Consider the following 26,290-nt stretch of genomic DNA (forward strand, 5'->3'; position numbering starts at 1 on the left):
AGAACTCTTCCTGGGTCCTGTTCCATCTCTGACTATGCAGTAGGCTGTCACAGGGATATGCTGGTGAGTCGGTGACACGAGCAGACATGCTCGGATAGTAACACCGACATGTATGGACAATATTTTAATATTTTTAATGGTCTAATGCTTTATTTCAATAAAAATACATTTTTAATATTAAAATATAAAAAAATTCTTGTCCTATTTTCCAATTTTTTTCGAACTTGCGAGTCAAACCCACGTCATGCCTCCTCATGTCTTTGTGACACAGGCAGTATAGGTTGTCAGGGTTTTCCAAATTTTCTATGTAAAGAAGATGGGTCTGAAATCAAAATTATGATCAGATTCATAAATGCCTAAATTGGTCCAGGTTTGGGTGACAGTGGGTTCTGAAATCAGCTCTGGCAGGTCCATTTAGGGAAGGCTCGTGTTTGGGATCTGAACAACTACCACCCTATGCTGGCTACTTCCTGTGGGACTTTTTGTGATATGAAGCCTCACAATTTTCTTGATTATTCAAAGTTCCTATGTTGTGACTTCTAGGGTATGCCTCAGGTCTTTTGGCTCTGTTTAGAAGGGGGGATTACTTTAAGTTTAGTTGTAGACTGAAAAAAATTGCAGTGACCTTATTGTGTTCTGCAGATTTTTCTATGTAGTCAAAAGCCCCGACTAGTCAGTCTAGGTATAAGTAAAACACCTAGGCTTTGCAATTCCTAGGTGGGTACCTTAAAAGGTACCAATTTTGCAGACTAAGCACCAACTAAGACGCCTAGTCGGCGATTAAGCTGTCCCCACCTAGACACGAAGGCAGTTTAGTCATTTATTATTATAAATATTCTGTTGTTTTTATGTATACATATATATATGTGTGTGTATAATTTGTTGTGCGAAATGATGAAAACATGCTTTTATATATATATATATATATATATATATATATATATATATATATATATATATATATATATATATATATATATATATATATATCTGTGTGTGTTTGTAATTTTTTTTCTGTGAAACATTGAAAGCATTCACAATTAATTTTGATTGATTATGTTTTTTTTTATATATGCATGTGTTATTTTGTTTCTGATGATTTTTTCTATAAAATCCTAAAAGCATGTTTAGTATTATGGATTATGTAATATGTTATTTATATATGTATGTGTATTGTGCTTCTGTGAAAGGCTGAAAGCATATTTTGTTGATTATACTGAATATGTTATGAATAATTGAATATATATATATATATATATGTGTGTGTGTGTGTGTACAATTATATATATGTATATTCTGGTTATGTATATTAATGTATTTTGTGAAAGCATGTGTAATTTTGTTCTTGTGTGATGAAAACATGTTATTAGTAAAAGAATTAAACATATTTTTATGTATATTTTGTATACATTTTTATATTTTAGTTGGGGTATCGACTAGTCTCGCTTAGTCCTCTACTAGTCTTTTCAGGGGTCTACCGACTAGGCACCCCCTAGCGCTACATAGATATTTTTAGAACTAAAATTTGTATTGTTTTGATATAATTCTCGATTAGCTATTTGATTTCAGAAATTGTATCTGATTTTCAGAATGTGCTGGAAGCCTGCATTTTCATTTGGGGAAGTTTGCGTATAAATGTCCATCTTTTACACTATATCTCAAAAGAAGCCTGTATTTATAAAAATGACAATTTAGGACTGATATTTACATGTCATACCCTACATAGCCACACCTGAACCCTTACCCATGTGTCATAGCATAAGGATGAAATATCTGTTGGGAAAACAAGGGTAGAACAGTCATTTCATATGCATATTAACGGTGAAATTTGCTTGGATTTCTGTCTGTTTCTTCAAAAAGATGGTTCCTAAAACATTGTTTTTGAAAACATGGTTCTGCTTTTGTGACATAGAGTGAAAGATGGGTCTCTATATGAAAATTTCAAATTTTTAATATATGGAACAACCCTGCACTCTGCTTTGTTTAATGTCATACACAGTGCATGTGCGATGATAATCCTCTCATGAAGTGCCTCTTATGTGAATGCAATCAACCATCTTTTGTTTTACACTTGATTGAAAGTTATGAAGCCGGGGCTGACTGATCTCATTGCAGGCATGCCGGGGATGGAACCTCTGAGGATGATGTTCACCCAGATCGAGATCACCTCTGATGGTTGTCACTTCTGTACGAGTAGTGTCTTTGATGCTTTTTCCTTTCCATGATACACGAATCCTTGATGTATGTTTTCTTTTTCATGGTTGCATTTCCAATTGGTACAGTTTTTCCTTGTTTTGTATTCCTCCTTTCTTGTTTTTGTTCGGCTATCTTAGTTTTTCAATTATATGTTCCGAGCTTTCTGGTTGGAGCAAGTAACGTTAGGATGAGCTTTCTGGTTGGAGCAATTATATGTTCCGAGTCTTGTGAAGCTTGGCTGAATGGAACACTGATAGTTATGGAAAGATAGGCCTCCCAAATGGTATCCCATTATGGATTAATGTAATTTTCTGTTTTTTGTTTCGTTTTTATTGGCAGGGTCCGCCTAACTCCAGCTTGATTATTCGAAACCAAAAAAAAAACAAGTCCATTTATAAGAATTACTTACACTGTTAGTGAACAGTCAAAGGAAATGCTTTTTGTACATGCCTGTGTACATACTGTAATAGCAATAAGACCATAGTCAAATATAGTTGGGCCTTTTCTCATGGAATATGTATCGCTTAGGGTGTGTTTGGTTCTCCACCAAATTTCAAAACGAATGAGAGGTGACCATTCAGCAGGAATTCAAATGAGGGGCCTGGAGACTTTTTTTTTAATCTCATGAACACCCTCAGAGGAAACACCATTAGTAATCTGCCTTGTTTCTCAATGTTTTTAGAAGCTTTGGAGGCAAAGTGTTGTACCCTCCGTGAAGCTAATCATAAGTATGGAGGCGTTGAAGTGCAAGTGTTACATCCACTAACAATTTAAGTCAAGAAAAAAAAAGCAAATATGCAATAAAAATAAAATTAAACAACCAAACATTTTACCATAAATAACTTTCAATGAGTGTAGCTGAGATGGGTATGCTTAGATGGATGTGTGGAAATACAATAAAAGATAAGATTTAAAACGAGGAGATATGTAAGAAGGTAAGTGTTGCATCCATTGAAAATATGGTGAGAGAGAATCGTTTATGGTGGTTTGGACATATTCGGTGAAGGCCTAATGATGCTCCAGTTAGAAGGATGGAGAAATGGAAAAATATATTAGTTAAAAGAGGTCGGGGTAGGCCTAAGAAGACTTGGATGGAGATGATAGGAAAGGATATGAATGCTTTGAACCTCACCGAGAGCATGACATTGGATAGAAATGATTGGAGGAGAAGGATTCATGTGGAAGACCCAGAATGATTTTCTTTTTTGGTTCATATTGTCGACCCCAATTGTTTTTGGATGAAGGCGTAGTTGTTGTTGTTGTTGTAACTTTCAATAAGAGAGCTTTCCAAGAGAAGAGTGTGTGTTGACACCCGAAAGAGATGACATATATAACCATACTAAAAGCATTCTTTTAATTAAAATAACTAACATGGTTTAAGGGAAGTAAATCAAAACAAAAGTAACTAAATATAAATGCCTAATTAGCACACTTTTTTTTTAAAGGCAAGCTGGGCCCTACCAGTTATACAACTATACCACTGGGTTTTGAACCTGCAACGTCTCAACACAAGGTGACGTGCACTAGCTGCTCCTACAAGACAAGAGGAGCTCCCTTGGTTTTGGTTTTGGTTCTGTAAGTGCAGCTTCCTACAGCAAAAACAATTGTGACAACAGGAAGAACTAATTAAAGGCTGCACCAAACTTTATTCTTTGACAATCTAACTTGGATAAAGAGGACTGACAGCAAATTGGCCATGGAATCAGCCATAGTTTTGCCAATTTCTTACTGGGTTCCATTTAGTCAACATGATGGCCTATGAAGACCTTGCTAGAGACAACAAATCAATGTAGCCTTGGGACTCGAGTCAAAGACCTAGGTCTTGTTTTGCACTTTTTTTTCCCGATGAATTTGTTGATTGAGTTATGTTTGATTAGAACCGGCCTTGTGCAGCCAACCGTGAGCCTCTAACTAGCAGGTGAAGTTTTCTGAGAATCGAATCAAAGCTTCTTATTCAAGTATGGATCATCCATCAATTTAACCAATTGATCTAGACATACCCATTTAAATCAAGTGTCAAAGATTGTCGTTGCTACTTAGAAGTCCAATTCTGTGTTGGGTCGGAGTCCTTGCGTTTTTAACAATCCCTCACTGGCCAGTAAGGAGAAGACAAAAGGCGTAGGGGCCAAAATGGATCGACCTCTTCTTCCTTTCTCTCTTTATAATGTGTATATTTTGTCTTAGTTTGTTATCAACGGGTAAAACAGGGTATTGACCTTTCTTTTATAGTGTTAGCCTTGCAACTGAGGTGCTCACCTCGCCTTGGCACGTGCTGTTAAGGTGAGGCGTACCCCTCATATCAGCATATGCTTCTATGTTGTGCTTCGAGGTGCGAAGCAACGCCTCGGCCCCACCTGTGAGGCGCACGCATCACACCTTGAGGCGCAAGTACCCAATATGATTGTTGTTTCTTTGAATCATGTGATAATGACAAGTAATTAGGTTTTTAAAAGGGTCCAAAAATTAATGGCCCACAATGTGCCAAAATTTCACAACTCAAAAGATCACATTTTTACATTAGAGAAGCACAACCTAAGGCTTGATCCTTAGCCAACAAACAATGTTGATTGAGTAGATACAACTTGTGCCTATGATTTCTAGCTCATTAGTTATTTAGCTTCATTAGTAGCAAATACTTTTCTTTTACATATATATATATATATATATATATATATATATATATATATATATATATATATATATATATATATATATATATATATATATATATATTAGAGAGAGAGAGAGAGCTCCAGTTTTGGTATGCTTGGGATTCAAAAGGTGAACATGGAAGCACGCTTTATAGCCATCTAGTAGACTAGAAGGTTACACAATAAGACTTCATTTAGGGTGTGTTTGGATTCTTGTGAATTATTAGGAATGAGAATTCACATTTCTTAAAAGATAGGTTTCTCTTGTTTGAATGGCATAATTTTTCTAAGAAAGGGAGTTCTAAAATTCAAGAATTCTCTGTCTAGAGTTCTCACCTCCTTAGGTGAGAACTCTAATTCACGATCTATCAGGAGGGCTCCTTCCTCTCTTGTTCTCCCTCCCTCCCTATCATCCCTCTCACTCTCTCTTCCTCCCTCCCTCTCTCCTCCTCTTTCTTCCCTCTTCATCCTCCTCTTCTTTTACAACCTCCTTTTTTCTTTTCTCCTCCTCCTTCGCTTCTACAACCTCCTCCTCTGATATTTTTAAAAATGATCGTATTGTCGTTGTAAAATGACATGATTTTAGAAATGCCTCACAATTTGCTGAAATCCTCCCTATGTCCAAAATTTTGATTCTTGACTTTTATAGGATATTTCTATCCTTTGTACAAGCAAACCTGTTGATGTTCTAGTGATAGATACATATGTCATCTGAAGGTCGCAACATCTCAATAAAAAGGAGATTTGCATGAACATTTCTCGAACATGATGAAATTCGCATAAAAAATTTTATGAACATGGCCAAGTTGAATGCCAACAAAGAATATTCACATATCAAATTAGTACATCTTTGAAGGTTCACAATCCCTATGTGAACCATCTAAAATTGGAATTTTTTAGCTCGGTAGGTTCACTCCATACATTTGCAATAGTCTTGACATTTGTGCAAATATCATGCAAACCTCGTTCAACTAAAAACTTGCTTAAAGTTAAATATATGCCCATAAATATATGTTTGACCTTCATAAATCTGTGTTGCAAATGTTCCTAAAGTTGCATGTTTCATGATTCAAGCTCAGTAGGTTTACGTCACACATTTGCAAATGTCATGACCTTTGTGCAAATACCATTCAAACCTTCTTTAAGTAAAACTTGCATAAAGTCTAGACATACATTTGCAAATGTGTGTCCTGATATTCACAAGCATATGTTACTAATGTCCTTACCTTCACATGTCCAATTCAAGCATGGTAGATTCATATCTCAAATTTGTGGACGTCCTGACCTTTATGTTAGGCCCTCCTCAACATCCGATTTGAAGGTTCAAAACTTGGACCCCAAGGAAGCCCTGAGCTGGCAACATATGAGTACTCTAGTTGGTGCTCAACAGAAACAAGAGGATCGTATATGCAGTTCTAGGTCCTTTGAACCAGTGGCTGACATGTCAGGGCTCTGTAACAAATATCATGAGATTTATAAAAATATCATGAGAAATTGCCTGAAAGTTTAAAATGACAATTTCTCACGAGATTTTCAAACCATGACAAATATCGAGAATTTTATTTTTTAATTAAGTTTTATTTATATATTTTTATAAAAAATATTTTTATACTTTTTAATTTATTTTTTATTGCATAGATTTTGCTAAAAAATGAGATTTGTGAAAATTTTCAAAATCTCTCAAGTTTTTTACTCCCAAGATTTTGCCATTTTTAACTTTTGTCACTATGGTCAGGGGTGATGTACCCTGGTTGACACGATGAGGCAAGGGTCTGAGGCCTCTAATGGTGGTTGTTTAGGGGGCATAGGAAGCTACAAGGTAGGTTAAAACTAGGTCCGATAAGTGGTTCAAGAAGGGAATTCAGCCCAGATTTTCAAGGGACTGAACATAAGGGTCTTCATGTCACCTAGAGGCTAGGATTAGGGCATGATACAAGTGTGGGATCAAGTAGATTGGTCTGGGTCATTGGATAAACAAGTGAGGACAAATGGCTAAAATGTTGTGCTATGTCGGGCCGACATGTGCATTTTAGGGCATAGGGATTCTAGAAAGGTATAAGGACTTGGTTAGGATCACAACTAGGGCCAAGGGTAAAGTCAAAGGTTTAGAGACTGATAAGAGTACTTGGGATAAGTCTTGAGAGGTTGATCAACATGACCACAATTGACAAGGCTCTTGTATGAATTCCCAAGTAGGGGCATCTTCATTGCGAAGGAGGGGTTCTCGAAGGATTTGAGCCCTTTAATGAATCTGGATCACCAGCTAAGGATATGACAAATGTGCACTTGAGAGAGAGAGAGAGGAGATCTAAGAAGGAATCAATATTATTCAATGATCCAAAAGGGTTCTCCAAACCTTTATTTATAGAGTGGAGGTTTGGCCTAGTCCATAACCAACTATAACTGCTCAAGAAACCAACAAGAAACAAGAAACAAAAATCTAGATAAATGAGAGACCTATACTAACCATAACTCCCAAGAATCAAGATTAAAGAATCCTTAAAGAAAATAACAACTAACTAATCTAATTAGATAGGGCTCACAAGAATAGGGGGATGTCCCCTGGGACTTCTCAATTCACACCCCTCATGGGGTTCACCTGTTGACTAACCTACTATCTTATGGTAACACGTGTTAGGCTTCTGGTCACCCTGTAAAAGAGCCACCTTAGCTGTCACATCAGTTGTCTGGGTCCCACTTGGCCTGGATGACCCTCTATATCTGTTGGGTAGGGCACATTGATCCTGTGGTCTAGATCTAGATCCTCTACTGAAAGTAGGCTCGTAATACTTTGTGCACATAACGTGCATATCTCCTTTAACTAAAATTAAGTCTGGGCGTACATCCACAAAATTAGACATTCGCAAAAGTCCCACATTCACAAACATTATATGTGGGACTCCTGTTAATGCAAAACAAATATAATTAATATGCAAATGTCTATACCTTTGCATGTGAATGTCCTTCTTGTAACTGAACATGGTTTTTAGAATAATTATATTAAACAAAATTTTAACTAAGACGCATTTTTTTATTTATTTTATCATAAAAAGGGTATAAAAAGTGCAGTTATTACAGTCTACCCTTCTTAAAATTATTTCGTTCACAAAAATTTGAACCTAGGTTTTAGGAGAACTCGTGGTATTTCTCTCTCATACTTGACTCAAGTTCCCAAGTACATTCTTCAATCCCATGATGTTGTCATCTCACTTTGACAAGATGAATGGTCTTGGATCTAAGTACATGATCTCTTTGATTCATAATTTCTACAGGTTTCTCTTCTATCGACAGGTCTTCTCAAATATCTATATTCTCATATCAGATAATGTGTGATGGGTCGTGGACATCTTTTCTCAGCATGGATACATGAAATACGTTGTGTATGCGCGCATATTGAAGAGGTAGTGCCACACAATAAGCTGTTTTGCCCACCCGATCCAGTATTTTGAAGGGTGCGATAAATCTAGGACTTAATTTCCCTCTCTTTCCAAAATAAAAAATACTCTTTATCAGAGAAACTTTGATGAAAACCTTATCTCCTACTGCAAAGCAAGCTCTTTGCATCTCTGATTCACGTAATTCTTTTATCGACCTTGTGTTGTATGCAGTCTTTCATGAATCATCTTTACTTGTTGAGTATAGTACTGTAAAACCATTGGTGACTCAATTGCACGTTCTTCAATCTCATCCCAATATATTGAGGATCGATAGGGCCTTCGATATAGAGCTTCGTATGGGTACATCCCAATGCTAGTGTGGAAACTATTATTATATGTGAATTTGGTGTGCGCTACGTGAGTATCTCAATCTCCTTTTCAGTCTAACATACATGCTTGCAACATATCTTCTAAAGTTCGTATGGTACGTTCAGATTGTCCATCTATTTGGGGGTGAAAAGTTTTATTGAATTTTAACTTCCTCCCCAAAGCTCACTGTAGTTGATTCCAAAACTGAGATGTGAATCTAGGGTCATGATTAGAAATAATCAAGATTGAAATCCCATGCAATCTAACAATCTCTCAGATATACAAATCTGCTAAACTTTCCAATGATTGGTTGGTACAGATGGGTAGAAAATGTGTTGATTTGGTTAAGAGGTCGACAATTACTCAAATTACATTATGTTGCTTCCGTGTCCTCGGTAGACCTATGACAAAATCTATAGTAAAATCTTCCTACTTTTATTGTAGAATCTCTATCTGTTGCATCATACTATCAGGGTCCTGATGTTCAATGTTAATCTGCTGGCAGGTTAAACATTTTGAGACAAAACTTGCTATAACCTTTTCTATACCATTCCACCAATATCTCCTTTGCAAATCCTTAAACATTTTCGTGCCTCTTGGGTGAATGGTACATTGGCTCTTATGGTCTTCTTCAAGTATTTTCTTTCTTAGCTTGGGATCATTAATCACCCAGATTTTGTCTTTCATCCAAATACTCTCATTTTCTTTAAGGCATAAGAAAGCATCTTCCTGTTGAGTTCTCATCTTCAGCTTTTCATATTGAGAATCCTTTCTTTGTACAACAATAATATGTGGAAGGATCTCAAGTTGTACTACGAAGGTGGATAATTGAACTTTCCTAGGTTCTATCATGAATGGTTGTCAATTGATGAAATCTTCTATGAACTTTCATCCTTTTACTAAGAGGCTAGTCAATGTACAATCAGCCTTGTAACTGAGGGCATCGGCTATAGCATTTGCCTTTCTTCGGTGATAGGAAAGAGAAAAATCATATTCTTTAATGAACTTCAACCAACGACATTGCCTTATATTTATTTTTTTCTGTGAAAATAGATATTTGAGGCTCTTATGATTAGTAAATACCTCAAACTTTTCTCCATACAAATAGTATCACAAGATTTTTAGTGTAAAAACCATTGTAGCTAAATCAAGATTATGGGTCGGATAATTCTTCTTATGAATCTTTAGTGGTCTAGATACATAAGAAATAACTTTCTAATTCTGCATCAGCACGCAGCCTAGACCAGTTCTTGAGGCATCAGTATACACTACAAATCCTCCTTGTCCTGGGGGCAAGGTCAGCACAGGTACACTAGTCAGCTTCTCTTGCAAGGTTCAAAAACTTTCTCCACATTTGCTATCCCACTCGAACTTAATTTATTTTCTTAAAAGCTTGGTCATGGGTAATGTTATACGGGGAAAGTCGTATAAATATGTGATAATATCTTGTGAGTCTTAGGAAGCTATGAATGTCTGAAATATTCTTTGGTTGCTTCCAATTCAAAACTGCTTTTACCTAGTATGATATCCAAAATTTACTTATAATGATGCAAATTAAATTTAAATCACAAATTTCAAATCTCAATTATTCATACATTAATAAAAAAATAATTACCTTAGCGGAATCCATGGCTATACCATCCTTTGAGATTACGTGTCACATAAACATAACTGCTCTAAGCCAGAATTCGTACTTGGAGAATTTAACGTACAATCATTGTTCTCTTAGAGTTCTCATAGCGATTCTCAGGTGTTCTCGATGTTTCTCCACACTTTTATAATATATTAAAATATCATTAATGAATACAATTACGAACATGTCCATATATGGCTTCAATGTTCTATCCATTAGATCCATAAAAGCTTCTGGTGCATTAGTGAGTCTAAAAGACATTATTATGAACTCATGATGCATGTACCTCATCTTGAATGTTGTCTTCTGGATGTCTTCCTCCTTGATCCTAAGCTGGTGATATCCAAATTGAAGATCAATCTTTGAAAATACCTTAGCCTTTTGTAATTAATCAAACAAATCTTCAATACGTAGCAAGGGATATTGGTTCTTCATCATGGCCTAGTTGAGCATCCTATAATCGATGCATAATCTCAATTATTTATCTTTCTTCTTTACGAATAATATAGGTGCTCCCTATGATGATACACTTGACCTGATGAAACCCTTATCCAATAACTCTTGTAGTTACTTCTTTAATTTCTCAAGTTCAGCCGGAGCCATCTTGTAAGGTGCTTTGGAGATTGGCATTGTACCAGGTAATAACTCAATACCAAATTTTACTTCTCTACATGGAGGAAGTCTTGACAATTCTTTTGGAAAAACATCTAAAATTTTTTGAACTATCTCCAACTTTTCTATAGCCTCAGTCTTCGGTTCTGCTAGGGTGATATTAACCAAGAAGGTTGTATACCCTTTCCTCACATACGTCTGAGCCTTCAACGAAGATATTACTCGATTCTCCACAACAGGTCTAGTAAGCTTAAATTCTACCTTGGGTGTTTCAGGTCGAGATAAAATCACCTTTTCTTCATGACACATTATCTGAGCATGGTTGTAACACTCCAATTTTTAAAACCCAAAAAAATGGTGATTTTTTTTTTGGAAATACTTTAACAAATAACAGTGAAAAAACTTATCAGGTCTAAAATTTGGTGTGCTACTTCTTGCATTCATCCATAACCATATAATTATGGAAATAAATAAAATAACTCAAGCATTCATAAAATAATTAGTCCACAACCATCCATAATTAATTACATTTGTCCAATGGTAATTAATTTTAAAGAAATTAATCAGAGTCTAAAAAATCCTCGGAGGTACAAGAAAGTTAAGCTCGGTCCCAGTCACAACCTCCCACCTTCGCTTGCAAGCCTTACTCACTTTTTGAAAAATATTAAACTAAATAGGGTTAGACATAAAATGTCTTAGTAGGGTAGATTATACTAAACCCGTAAAACAGAAATATGAAACATGAATTTCATCTAATTTTTCATAATTTAAATCTAAAGAATATTCAGTAATTATAGTAAGTATATAAATCACTAAATTGAACAAGTATGCATCAATCATTTCAAGCAAAGCAGATAAAATGCACGAATAATTAAAATGCATGATGTTACCCGATTGCAGAATCCATTCAATGCATGAACCAGTTCTTATCTTTAATTTATATTTTCTTTCTTAAATGATGCATGCTATGCCTAACTAATGCGCATACATCTTAAGTTTCACTTCTTAGTCCTGTAGGTATAAACACAGGCATACACCTGGATCAGGGTCATGACTCAGGAAGTATTTTACATACAAGGGTGACTTTAGCCTGACCGGGCACCATTCACCAGCCCTGGGTGAGAGACGATAATTCGAGAGAGACTCTAAACACCTTTATCCTAATGCATCAAAATTTTACTCATAAATATCTTTTCCCTATACTACAGTCTAATGTAGAGGGTTTCTCCTATCTTCGTGGGTGGAAAGGTGCAACCTTCTCTGATTTGACAAAACAGAATCCCACAAAGTCAGATGTACCGCTTGCCCTCTCCTTGCAAGCATCTTTTACTTTTAATGTCGCATATTTCACTTAATTAGCTTAATATTTTTCATGCAACATCATGATTGAATCCATCAAAAGGATTAAACCACTTTTAAGGCAATGAATGCACTTATAAAAACATTTGCTTTGATAAATATTCATTTCATACTTTGCAACCATACGTGCATGTATCTAATCAATGTGAAATTTATTCACAACTTTTCTTACATCCATGCATACACATCATCATCATCATCATCACATGAACATACATAATTGAACAACAGGGATAACATTGAAACATTCATAATTAATATATGCAAGTCGGACTTTTCGGCCCCTTAACACGTAGCCCTTTAGGCAAACATGTCTCATTATTTAAGCATACATTCATGCCTTCGCATAGGCATGTCATGCCCTATATAAAATCAAACTTATCCATATATAAGCATTCTACATACACATCATAAGGGTACACAAATCATGAAAACAAACTATGCAAATATCGGGGTTCGGTCCTTATACCGATTCTAATTTGCAAAATATTCAACTATGTCTGACTGTTATAGAGTTTACAAAAAAAAAATTATTTGGTGAATAGAACTAGATTTTTCACATATTGAAGAAAATTTTGTCAGCTTTTCAGATTCGCAAGTCGTTCATAAAAATTCACCTGTATGAGGAAGTTACGAACATTTTACTACAAGCATACACTTTTATGTTCTGACTATCACAGAATCGTGCTCAGTCCATGAACAGAGCCCAAAATTTCACAGTATGTGTGAAATTTTGTTAGCTTTCCAATGCAATAAATCTTTCATCAAAACTCCTTTGGATGAAGGAGTTATAAGCGTTTTACCGGTCGAGTGTCAAGTCAAAAATACGTAATATCAGATTTATGCATTCGGGAGGGGCCAAATCGGGTCACTCGAATCCGTACATCCATTTTTTTGACATAAATTAAATCATAAATTTAAATAAAATCACTCATTCTAGACTACCATAATCTACAATAGACAAATCTATTTTTTCTTAGTCGTTTGATTAGAAAAATAGGCCCGTCTTAGACGGCTTAATTTCTTATAAATAAATTCAGCAAAATACATGATTAAATAAATAAAACATGAAATTGATCTATGAATAAAAATAAAAAAATATATAAAATAAATACAGAATATCAGCATGCACATACTCTACCAACTATAATTAAAATTTGAATGAAATCAATTAACTATTTCACAATTTTACTAAATTTATCAACTTTTTTTCTTAAAAACCTGATATGACTAAAAACATAATATCTAAGGATTTCGACCATGAAAATCTTTCAAATTTTTACAGAACATCTATCATAACACATACTACTGACCCAAATCAAGATTTGCAGAAAAATCAAAGCATAATCTAAATATTTTAGAAATTTACATTTTTTTTTAGAACCTGATTTTTGAGAACTTGATTTCAAAAGGGGTTTTCTCTCGAAAACCCATTATATTTTCATATTTTAATAGTCCTAAACCAAACCTATGTGTGTGAGGCTTGGTTTAAGGTCTTTACTTATGAAAAATTGATGAAATTCGTGCCATGAATTTCATTTCACAAGTATAAATCTCCCTACCTTTTTGGCAAAAAAATGTTCCTACGCAATTTGGTTGGACTCTTCACACGAACCGAGCGATCCACACATACCACAACCACGGATGTAGCCTCCTTATGGTTTCTTCAACCATGTGAAGCTCTCTCTTGTAGATCTAATGTTGAAAACACCAATAGAGGTGGTGTAGGGAAAGGAGAGAAAGAAGAAGAAGGGATTTGAGAGAGAGAGAAAAGAGAAAAATAAAAGAGAGGCAAACTAGGGGGGTGAGCCCCTCCTCTCTTTATATAAGTTACAAAATTAGGTCAAGGGCTGGGGGTAATCTCATCCCTTGATCTAATCTTGGAGGAGTTTTCAAATCTATAGGTAAGCCCTTTCCTTTTTTTTTGTATTTTCCTTTTCTTAAATATATAAAATATTTTGTATAGTATATAATATTTATAGTATATACTATATGGCTATTATAAGAGGGGAAGGGGTAGGTCGACCCCCATGGGTTGGCCTCCCTTTCATAATTTCAACTTGCTTGCTTGGCAAACAAGTTGACTATTTCATTTTTTTTCCTTTTAAATTTATCTATTTATTTTTTTCTTCCCTTCTTTCCTTTTTCCTTTTCACATTTTCTTTTTTTTTGACTTGGTCCAGCCCCCTTCTAGAGGGCTCTATGGTTGGTGCCCCTTATGGCTCCTTCTCTTTGAAAATGGTAAGTTTTGACTTTTACTCCTCTTATTTTGGTTTTTGGTAAGTTTCATTTTAACTTCAATTTAAAGTTTATTTTTCTCATTTTAAAATTTAAATTAGGATGCCATATAGGATGGGATGGCCCACCTATGGACTCCTACCATATTATAAATTTTAGTTAATATTTGAAATCCATTCCATGAAATTCTAATTAAATTCAATTTAAATTCAAATAAAATATTTCATAAATGGAATTGCAAATTCACATGAAATGCTAATAAATGAAATTTAGTTAAATCTACCCTTAATTAAATTCCAGTAATAAATTTTGAATTTTTATATTACTAAATTATTTATTTTAATTCATCCCTCAAGGATAATTCAATTTTTTTCAAAAAAAAAGCTATTTCTGAACAAAATTCAAACTCTATGAGACCCTGGGTGTGTAGGGGTTCTTTTCCCATATTAAATTTTTTCTAAACCCTACAAACCCCATACCATTATCATTATAAAAATTTTCTTCTGAAAATATCATTTTCTCTATAATGCATTTAAAAAATGATTCCTATCCGAGTCGGCAGGACGTGTTGTCGTATTGACTATTTGATTTTATTTTGGTTTCGTACATTAGGTTTCAAACATGAATTAACATTTGATTAAGTCTTAATTTAGATTTGAATAAAACTCAAATCTAATTATAATATTCGAGACATATTTATTAAATCTGAATTCAAATCCAAATTTGATCCGAATTCAAATTTCCAAATCAAAATTCAAATTGATAAAACTTCAGAAATTAAAATCAAAATTCAATAGGACTTCAAATAAAAATATACTCTTAGTTTGAATCCTGACTAATACTAAAACTCAAATTAAGTTTTCATTTAAGTTCAGTTTAAATGTAGATTAAATTTGATTAAAAATAAAACCCTGATTCAGAATAATTTCTCAACTTAAATTTTATTCTAAATCCCCTTTAATACTTGAATTATAAATAAATTTATAGCTTAATTTTGAATGATATTTTAGCTTTAATTTATTATTATATCTCATAAAGTATTAAAAAATTGTGAGATTTGCAATGGTATTGATCTAATCAATCCATACCCAAAATAATATTATACTTTATCATATCAAGTAGGATTATATCCTCATGTAGGCTATGTCCTTCAATTTCTACTTTTAGGTTTGGTATGAATGTTATACAAAAGGAGTTATATCCTACTGGATTATGTACCTCTAAAGTATGATTCAGTGGTTTGATGGGTGCATGTAAAAGTTTAGCAAAGTTGACTTAAATAAATGAATGAGTCACCAAACAATCAAACATAACTAATGCAACGTGTCCAGTGACTAATATGGTACCTTACATTGTCCTCTGTGATGTCTGTCTCTATGGCAGTTGTTGTTGAGATTGTTGTGGCTGTGAGGGTTGTCCTCCTTTGCTCATCTACCGCCTTTTGGTGGTAATTTTGAATATAGTGGCCTATATTGTCACAATACAAACAACCATCGATCTCTCGGGAGCAAGGTTGTCCGGGATGAGGATGGCTACCTCTTGGGCAGTTGATGTTGGACTATGGGCGAGGTTGTGCTCTCTCTTGCTGACACAACTTTTTTGAATTGATGGGCAAAGTTATTTTTTCTGAATTTTTTCTTGGGGTATGGTGGTCGTAGTGCGTGACCACAAGGGAATGGCCTCTTGTCGTTCCCCTATTTCCAGATGGTCTCTTGTTCGGATTTTCTTTAGAACATTCATATTCTTCAGTAAGCATGGTGGCCACAACTATGGCGACAAAAAAAGTTTGCAGTATACTCATCCTAACTCGGTATCACAACCCTTTCTTGAACCTTCAAACAAATTTGTTAGCCTTCTTACAATCGTCGGTGAACAAATTCAAATAGTAACATTCCAAATTCTAAAATTTGGTGGTGTAATCTACCAAACTCAGACCTCACTGACTCAATTCTAGAAACTCAACCTTCTTCTTATCACGAGCATGAAGCAAAAAATAATTCTCTAAAAAGGCTTCTCAAAAATCTTTTCAAGGAGTCATTGCGTTTCTAAAAAAATGTACTCCCTTGGTGGTATCCCACTATTTGCGAGTGTTGTCTTTCAATCTCTAGGTACCAAAATTTGTCTTCCTGTATTTTGACACTGATAACACCTAGAAGGCTCTTTTAATCTCTTTGATCTAACTTTTTGTCATTTCTAGGTCGGCTTTTCCAACGAACGTTGGGGATCTAGCTTAAGAAATGTCTCATAGATAATCCCTCCCGGGGTACCATTCATATTTTCAGGTGTTGCTGGATCTGGTCTGTCTCGGGCATGCTCTCTAATCATTGTGGCTAGTGTTGAGGGTTTCCATAACGAACGCTCACTACTCGGCCCATTCATTGTGAGGCTCTTGTCTTGTTTTGCAAGACATTTTGGTTACAAGATCTGCAATTTAAAATATACTTGTGTCATAACTCATTGCATAAGAAAGAAAGCATATATTAACAAAAGTGGCATATGTGCAAGTTCACATATATACAAAACTTCAGTATAGAAGTTCATCAAAATAGAAAAACTCCTAAGTGTTTCGAGAGAATTATCTCATATATTCTCTCGTGTTTCTAGTGTGCCTTGGCTTGCATGGAGGGTAAGAAGAAGGGGCTGGATCATGAATCGGAGATGTTGGTGTGTAGATCGGTGTATTTGGAGGGTATTCAAATGAAAATGGATCATAGATTGACGAAGTGATGTTGGAGTATATACATGTAATGCTGGTGTATATACAGGTGATGTCAGAGTGTATTTAGACAATGCCAGAGTGTATTAAGGCAACGCCAGAGTGTATTCAAGTGATGTCAGAGGGTTTTTTAGTTCTCTTGGGTTTGTCATACCCACTGATGCTTTTGAAGAGAAGATTTCTATTGGTGTTGCTTTCAGACCATTGACATGTGATTTTATGTCAGTCAAAGTTTGAGTTACTTGTTGTCATCATTCATACCCATTTTTGAAGTGGCACTCATAAAGAGTATGCCCTTCCTCTCCATAGTATTTGCAGTCCAACTGCTTTAGTGGACAGATATACTCTAGATGCATAATTTGGCATCACTGGCACTCACCCAACCGCACGGGGCTGGTGTTCCTGTTAAACAACCCTTGGACTTGGTGTTTCATGTTGTGTATAGCTATTCGTTGTTGCTCTACAATTGTTCGTTGTTGCTCTACAACCCCAGTTAGGGTGTTGATAGCCTCAATCCTGTCATTATAAGACATCTACTTATCACAAATTTATTAGTATATCTAGCTTATACTAAATCAAACAATATCAGTAAAAATAATACTAATTGAAGAAATACTTACAATGAGATATCGAAGGCAAGACAGAACTTGAACTAAAACTTTTAGAATTACGCTCTGATGCCAACTCTCTGACGCACCAAAATTTCTACCTTGAATTTTTTTATGAAGATTTTGAAAGTTTTCTTTTTAAACTTTAAGCAGTGGAAAATGAATATTTTAACCTTGGGGTTAAGCAAACTCCGGACGGGTCACATGTGAGAATCATGCACAAAAAACCAGATAAGTCAAAAGGTCTAAACAATTATATTTACATCAAAGTTCATTATACAAAAATATAGGGTCAAAACAATATATAAACAAAACACCCTAAAATGACTTGTAATCCTCTAGAAGTATGGTTCAGGATGTTATGACTGACTCGCAACATCCACTATCCATGAGCTAATCACCTAAAAATTTCCTTTAAAGGGTCAGACTAGTGAAAGCCTCGTAGGTAATTATACAAATTCCAAGTAAAATCACATATAATTTTAGACAAAGCAGGATTTTAGAGAAAGTATGAGTACAAATAGAGCATGAGTATAGTAAAGCATGAATATAATACAAGTTAGGAATCATATTTCATTAAGCAGATATTCACAATAACAATCAATGTGAGCATGAAAGTATTTGTTTTGATATTTAACCCCCTGTGGGTACTCACATGGGCAGCTCCGAGTCTAGACCAAAACCGTATGAGATTTATTATTCTATGTATTTTAGTAACCCATATGACTAGCCTGCCACAAAAGCTATAGGGGGCGATATAATGATTAAGAGAGATTTTTCCAGGGCATGTTTTAGTAAGGATGCACCCTAACCTTCTCCATAAGTGTGGAAGCTACCAACCTAGGATTATACTTGCAGTAGATCTTGTCCCCTACCTTCGATGACTATGGATGTCGAGTTATTACCACTCAATGAGCATGATTTCATTGACAACAATGTCGATCAAAGTTGTATCACTTACCCTCTCCAAGGTAAGCATAGAGCTGAATGGGTAACAGAGTTTTCTCTTTATAATGGGACTTATCATTATGTATGTCTCTCGTAGACATTTTAGGGCTCAATAACCCTATTACCCCTTCTGACTAGCCATATGTTTATGATATGTATCCACCCATTCAGTAATTGCTCTGGTATTATGAGCATTGCGCCTGTGAAGGCAAATCACTTTAAGTTTGTGTGTGTGTATGCATGCCTTATTCATTATTCAGAATTGCTCTGGCATCATTAGTCTTTTTCAAGCACTTTGCCTATGAACTTGGATTCAAGTATCACATATATTATGCATAATGAAATACAAGTCATATGTCACACACACAATATCATATTCAATTTGTATCATTGTGGTTCCTTTGAACCTTTGCTCTATCTTGAGCCAAACTTATATTTGCACCTCAGAATTCTCGGGCTCTATGGTATATACCTATTCATATAGCCTATATATGATTGATCTCACTTGTTTATGCAAGCATGAAATGATAAGTGTGAAACTGGCAAATAATTACATGCAAGCACGAAACATGATATAGAAATTCATGATTTTATATAAGCTATTGCAGATTGCATGAAGTAAGACATGCACACCATTACACTTAATTTTTCAGAAGAGGGCATGTTATACAAAAATTTAATGGAGCAGGGGTCGACTCATCCTTACAGGAGTCGTCCCTCTAGAGGGTCAGAATTTCAGGGGTCAACTCCTGCGAAGTAGGGGTCGACCCTTCGAGAAGTTGCAGATTTGTAGGGTTCGACACTGCCGGCAGGTCAAGCCTGCATGTGTCGACTCTTGCAAAGCAGAGGTCGACACTGCCAGGAGGTCTGAAGCTATATGTGACGACTCCTGCAGAGCAGGAGTTGATCCTGCCATGAAGTAAAAAAAATTCTGCAAGTGTCGACTTTTGCAGAGTAGGGGTTAACACTGCTCGAAGTTTAGAAAATCTACAGGTGTTGTCTTCTATAGAGCAGCGGTCTAAACTGCCAAACGGTAAGACAAACTACAAGTGTTGACTCTTGCAGATCATGAGTCAACAATTGCCAGTGAGTCAGAAAAATTGCATGTGTCGGCTCCTGTAGAGCAAGGGTCGACACTTGCCAGAAGGTGATACAAACCTGCAGGGGTCGACACTGCCAGAAGATCAGAACTTGCAGGTGTCATCTCTTGCTGAGTAGGGGTCGACTCTTGCAGGTTATGCGAACTGCAGGGGTCGACTCGTATAGGTGTCAACTCTTATAGTGAGTCTGAGTTGCAGAAGCGGGCCTGAACTGCAGGGGTTGAGTGCATGTCAACTGCAGGGCTCGACTCTTGCAGAGAAGGGGTCAACCCTACCAGTTCCAAAAAGGAAAGAAATAATTGTCGACTCAGTGTTACATGTGTCAACCCTTACTATAAACATGAAAATGACCCATTGTAGGGTACAAGTCAATTTTTGCACGATGCAATTTCAACTAATTTTGCAGAAATAAGAATTTAAATCTAGTTTATGAAATAACATGCAAAATTACAAGCCTTTGGTACAAAAATCTACCTTTTATGCATGATACTAGATGGAATGGTCGTGTGTGCGGGTGCTTCGACGCTTGTGTAAAATCCCAGGTTTGTGCACAAAGATGGTGGCAATGGTAGAGATGAAATGCAGTAGGGTAGAAGAATAGGGTGTTCAGGCGGTGGTAGAGTTAAGCTGATTGTATGCAGCTTGTGGGTGAGTGATAGTGAAGTTGGAAAATCACTAAAATGAGAAGAAGTCAGAGTGAGAGAGTTAAAAGAGGGAGAGTGGGAGAGTGAGAAAGAGAATTAGAGAGGGGGAAGTGAGAGAACTCATATGAGCTTATGAGGGTTAAAAGAGAGGGTGGGTGCCATTTATAGAGGGGTTAGTAGAGGGAATAAGTTTGCCAAGTTTTGAAATTTATTCAACACTGGGTGGCTCTTATTCACCAAGTGTTAAATGAAATTAACACTTGGCGAAGGGGCAAATACGGGTTATGACGGATGCATGGTGGGCCTTGGATTTGGGTTGGGTCCTATATGATGCAGTTCAGATCCAAATCATATTTAAATTTGGTTAGTCTAAGTAGTTACATTAACTAGAACCTATTCTAGTTTATGTAACTAAGTCTAAATTAGTTACTTTCTAACCAAAATAAAGATTTACTAACATATCCCTAAGTCAAATATTAGTCAACAGTGAACTAGACCATTATGACCATGAATTTTCCAAAATTACCATTTTATATCTGAATTTTGTCAGGCGTGTTTTGAATATATTTCAACTCCGTTTTTAACAAAATAAAGATAAACTTTCTCAATTTTTCAATATGAGTGCAACCACGGTTTCAAAACTTAAATAGGCTTTTAAAATTATGATTTTGTCCTTAACCCTCTTTTATTCCTCATAACTAAACATAGTTTAAAAAAAATCATATTAAACAAAATTTTAACTAAGAAGTATTTTCTTTATTTATTTAATCACAAAAAGGGTATAAAAAGTACAATTATTACAAAAAATGCCAAAAACAATTATTTTTTAGGGGGTAGAAGGAGAATGTGGGTAGAAAGAACACATTACTTCTTAGTTAACATTTTGTTTAATATGATTTTTTTGAAAACCATGTTTAGTTACGAGGAATAAAAGAGGGTTAAGGGCAAAATCATAATTTTAAAAGCCTATTTAAGTTTCAAAACCGTGGTTGCACTCATATCGAAAAATTGCGAAGGATACCACAATATATTGTTTGTATGAAACCCACCTTTCAACCTAACTAGAGAAGTCGATGAGAATGATGCATAAATATCATTGGAATGAAACAAAAAGATTTCACGAGAATCACAACAGGGGGAGAGAAAAAAGGGTTAGAGGTTCTAAAAGAAAAATGGTTAGGGTTTTTTCTAGAAATAATTGAAACAACAACAAAAATAACAAAATTTACTTTATATATGATAAAGCAATTATGCAAATGTATGCAAATCCTTATGCTAAAAATTTGCATGTCAACATATAATAGCAGATCTCATCGAAGAGAATTTCGTCCACGAAGATTCGCAAGCACTCTTCATGATAGTCGTATATTATTTGAGAAAGCAACACCATATTTGTGATCTTTGTATAAGAGTATGAAGGTCCGAGGCCTTCACAAAAATTATATGCAAATGTTGCCACACATTTGCGAACATCATTGATAATCATTTACTTAAAAAAGATTCACATGGTAGCTCGCGAATGTTGTACTATATATGCAAAGGTAGTACTGTATTTGAGGAGATTGACTAAAGTACGAAGATCAAAGATATTTACAAACATTAATATGCGAATGTTGACACACATTTGCAGACCTCCTTGAGGATTAGTTACTTACAAGATATTCACATGGTAGCTCGCAAATGTTGTTTATGCATATACAAGTTTCACATGGTATTTGCAAAGGTACACATATTTCAGTTACATGAAGTTCACAAATTTAATTATACGAATTTCATGAGGTGCCCAAAATCACCGTGCAATGGAATTTTTAGTACCTATATATCGTGCGAACCTCGTAAGGTTTGCTCGTGCAAAGGGTAAAAAGCTTAAAAAAGTTGAGCATTTGCGAATTTGAACATGGGATAGATTTTAAAAATTCTGAGGTATTTTGGAAAATGCATCATTTTGCCTTATAATACGATCATTTTCATACTTTCTATATGGGGAGTTAAAATGTGAGGTTTTAAGAGATTTGGAGTTGGCAGGATTCATAGTAGATCTTCACGCCTCCCTCCAATCCTTTCTCCCAAACACTTTTCAAATTCCCTTGGGCTCATCCACGTCGTATAACTGTCTCCATGCTAGATCTTGGCAACGAATCCAATGTGGCCATATGGGCTGACAATGGGAATCACACGCTAAAAAATGGTGGGCTCATACGCTAAAAAATGAAGCAGTCAGAATTCGATCCCCCTTGATGCAGGCCAGCCGTTTCCTCTCCCTATTCTTTCCTCTGTTATTCTCCTTCCTCACTGCGGACACCCTCGATCCAAGCTCCCAAACACAGAAACAACCCTCACAACTATTTGTGTTTGGTTGTTGCAGCGCACAACCCTCACAACTACTTGTCCACCATTATAGGTCGGGCCAGGTTCAACTGAACACTGCATCCGACTTTTGAAGGGTGGGTCAGGCTTGACATTTGCATCTGATTTGGATCTTACAATAAAAATAGCAGATCTGGTTAGGAAATGAGACCATATGGTATTGGATAAAGTGAAAACAGGTAAAATCCATTTGTTTTCAATGAAGAAATAACAAACAGTTCGGGTTAACCTGATTTTGACCCGAAACTGACCACAAATGCTTATCCGATTCCAACACGCACTCCAACAAGCCCGCCAATATCTGTTTCATACTGAAACAAAATCGGACCTAAACTACAAATATCTGTTAGTATAGGTTGGAACCGGTTTTAACCGGGAGCAGGCGCACTTCGCCATCCCTCCCCGCTACGGTCGGCCGAAACGGACCATCCACGTGGGAAGGGGCAGATCGAGCGGGGGGGGGGGGGGCGCGGACTGCAGGGCCTCCGGTTCCGTCTTTTGATTTTGTCCACGTCGGACGATTCGAGCCGCTGCGGAATCTTCTGAACCTCCACTTGCTCCACGTCATCGTCCGACTACGCACCATAATATCTTCTGGTAGCTTTCCCACTGCCCCCCGAAAGTTTCGGAAATTCACAGACCGCCTCCAACCCCTAGATCTGAAGTTCAGACCTAGCAGTCTCTCTCTCTCTCTCTCTCTCTCTCTGCGCCCTCCGTCTGCTGCCAAGATCGGCTTCAGGTTTTTCTCTTTCCTTTTCTCCCCTTTGTGTCTTAGAAACAAGCAAAAATCATATCTCTCTCTCTCTCTCTATTTTTTAATTTTATTTCAATTTGATTTGGATGATTATTCAGTTTTTTTTTTCTGTTTTTGTTGGTTTAAGTCTTGATGTAGAATCAGTGGGAAGAATATGATTTGAAGGTTTGGAGAAGCAAGTTGTATCTGCTTCTTCTTTCTTTCTTTTCTTTGTTTTCTTATTCAAATTTCCTTTTGATTTCTTGTCGGAATCTTAAAAGAACTATTTCCTGATTTTATTTTATTTTATTTTATTGCGGCAGATTGTCTCTTCGTTTTGAAGCGTGGATTGCTTTTTTATATCTTTAATGTGTTAAATGTTTTCGGAATTTTGTTTTTCAGGCCGTCGATGCGTAGATGCTTTGATTCTGTTCCTTCTTTAGATTGTGACTCGCAGATGAAAAGTAATGGATTTTTGGTGGAAATAAAGTCTGTTTCTTTTGTTTTCCCATCTCTTCCCCTGTTTGGTTTTGTAAAGAGATGGGTGTGATATTGGCCACAGGGTTTCTGTTAGTTATTCCGACACAGATGTGTTTTTTGTTGTTCCTTTTCTTGTCTAACCGGTAGTTATCTTAGGATGCAGAAGTATCATCGCAGAAATCACTAGTTCCTTTTCATTTTTCTTGATGCAGGGGAACACTTGAAGTTTGCTTTTTTTTTTTTTTTTTTTTGCGTCGTACTTGAGCTTTTCATCATTCATCATTTGTGGGGTAGGGTTAGAAGTAATTCGCTATTTTCTGGCCGATTTTTTTCTGAGATGGAATGGTCGATTTTCCATGTGGAGATACGACGAGAACTAGGAGGTTTATTGTTTTCTGACTTTTGAGGAGTCAAGGAAAGCGGAATTGGTTTTGCATAAATAGATAGGAAGGTGATCTTTTTTATGACAAACGGAATTGGTTTTTGCTACATGATTTCTTGTGCGTTCGACTGAGTGTGTCCTTGGGCTAAGTGTTTAAATGGGGAGCGCTCGGGTGAATCTTGATGAGCGCGGTCCTAAGGACCCTGCTCAAATTAATGACGAGAACAGGGATGAATGTGGGGAAGGCAGGGATGGTGTCATGGGGGAGGGGCAGGAGCTCTCCGAGGAGGATGAGTCCAGAATCAATGAAGTAACCCAAGATGCAGTTGGCGGGCTTGGTCCCCCATGCGATGGGACTGTTCATGCCCAAGAAAGCACACAAGGACAGCAGCAACATCAGGGTCCGGTAATTCTTTGGGAGAGGCTTCTTCCTTTTAGATCCTTGAAAGTTCTGCTGGTGGAAAATGATGATTCGACTCGCCAAGTTGTGACTGCCCTGCTTAGGAATTGCAGCTATGAAGGTGAGTACATTCTTTGTTCGTTTGCCTGAAGTATAGTAATCTGTATCGAAGAAAAGATGTTTTACATTTCAAATTGCTGGTTTTATACGTACAGTGCACAATATTTCCTTTCATACGGGCATCAAGATGGGTGGTGATGTGTCTATTCTATATTTTTCCTAGTCTATAGACTTGCTTAACAGTTATTGCTGAAAGACTAACTTTTCTTGCCAAGTACCAATGGACAAAAATTTTAGAGGCTCTGCCACCTTTATTGAGCTGTTGAATTTGTTTATTGTTTTAGTAAGCAATTCTTAGGAATGAAGCCAAGAGGGATACTTATGCCAACCATCCTTTTACTGCCATTCTAGTGGCGAACATCCATGCATTTTCCCATGTTTGGTTTTACTCATGTTTATTATCTATGTTTAATGAATTCAACATTGATTATGTGTGAATGCTGGGAAGAAAAAGGAACAAGAATTAGTTACTTTAGAGGTTGAAAACTACTTAAAACAATTTATTAATGCAAGCTCCTTTTGATATGGTAGACAAATATTCCTAAAGAAAGTGAATTAGATAAAACACGGGTCAGTAGGGATGGCAGTGGACCGGGGGACAACGGGGCTCCGCCCCGCCTCGCCCCGTTTGGACTGGGGATGAAGGGCATGAAACGGGGATGGAGGCGGGGATGAAGGTTAAAATCTATCCCCGTGCGGGGATGGAGGCGGAGATGGACTTACGCTTTTCCCCACCTCGCCCCGCCCCGCCCCCAATCCTTTAAGGAATGACTATAGACTAAGGGGAAACAGGGCCCCGCTCCGCCTCGCCTCCGTTTGGACCGGGGATGGAGGACATGAAACGAGGATGGAGGCGGGGGTGGAGGTTCGGATTTTGAAACGAGGCGGGGGTGGAGACCTTGTCCCCCGCCCCGGTCCACTGCCATCCCTACGGGTCAGGGCTAGAAATAGGCAGGTCTAAAGGATGTAGGTGTTTTTGGGGATGTGGACCCCAGCCTCTCTAATTAATGGCCATTGACCTGCAAAATAAAATCAAGTATGTCAACATTTGATGTGACTTGGACACAGTTGGATCCTAATTGGATGTGGGCAGACATTAGGAAAGCCCAAGTCTACCACTTGTAAGTTCCACTCAAGCCTTGGTTGGTTAGATCAGGGTTTGCTAGGTTGATTGTTATGGCTGAAAATTGGAGACAGTGGATCCAATTTGAGTCATTAATGAATGCTATGGTTCTCATCCAAATGGTCTGGTTTGATGTCCTATGGCCATCTAGTAAATTGGTGGATATGGTTTGAACCAGGTAGATTTGTGTTTGATCCAATTTAGGCCTATGTCACAGGAATACTTCGATTTTCT

At 36.5% G+C, this 26,290-nt stretch overlaps 2 protein-coding genes across 6 annotated transcripts in view; both read left to right on the forward strand.

Moving 5' to 3' along the window:
* Window positions 1–24,080, forward strand: part of LOC149839583 (protein TONNEAU 1a-like) — a 94,085-nt gene extending 70,005 nt beyond the window's left edge. Inside the window, exons 8-9 of one of the 2 annotated variants that reach the window (XR_016431336.1) lie at window positions 2,116–2,241; window positions 23,954–24,080. Coding sequence is in view for 1 of the 2 variants with exons in the window: in XM_090002651.1 (XP_089858777.1) it covers window positions 2,116–2,173 (58 nt within the window). In the remaining variant the exon portion in view is untranslated. Of the gene's footprint in view, window positions 1–2,115; window positions 2,279–23,953 lie in introns of those variants that run through there. The other variant, XM_090002651.1, reaches the window with a different exon arrangement.
* Window positions 24,081–24,240: 160 nt separating this feature from the next.
* The window catches only part of PRR7 (pseudo-response regulator 7), a 43,706-nt gene continuing 41,656 nt past the window's right edge, over window positions 24,241–26,290 (forward strand). For 3 of the 4 annotated variants that reach the window (XM_090002647.1, XM_090002649.1, XM_090002650.1), the window contains exon 1: window positions 24,244–24,934. In XM_090002647.1, the coding sequence (XP_089858773.1) occupies window positions 24,571–24,934 (364 nt within the window). In that variant the 5' untranslated portion in view covers window positions 24,244–24,570. Of the gene's footprint in view, window positions 24,935–26,290 lie in introns of all 4 variants that reach the window. The other variant, XM_090002648.1, reaches the window with a different exon arrangement.

This window comes from Nuphar pumila, chromosome 4, assembly GCF_984573655.1.
Source record: "Nuphar pumila chromosome 4, dmNupPumi1.hap1.1, whole genome shotgun sequence".
NCBI classification, from domain to species: Eukaryota; Viridiplantae; Streptophyta; class Magnoliopsida; order Nymphaeales; family Nymphaeaceae; genus Nuphar; species Nuphar pumila.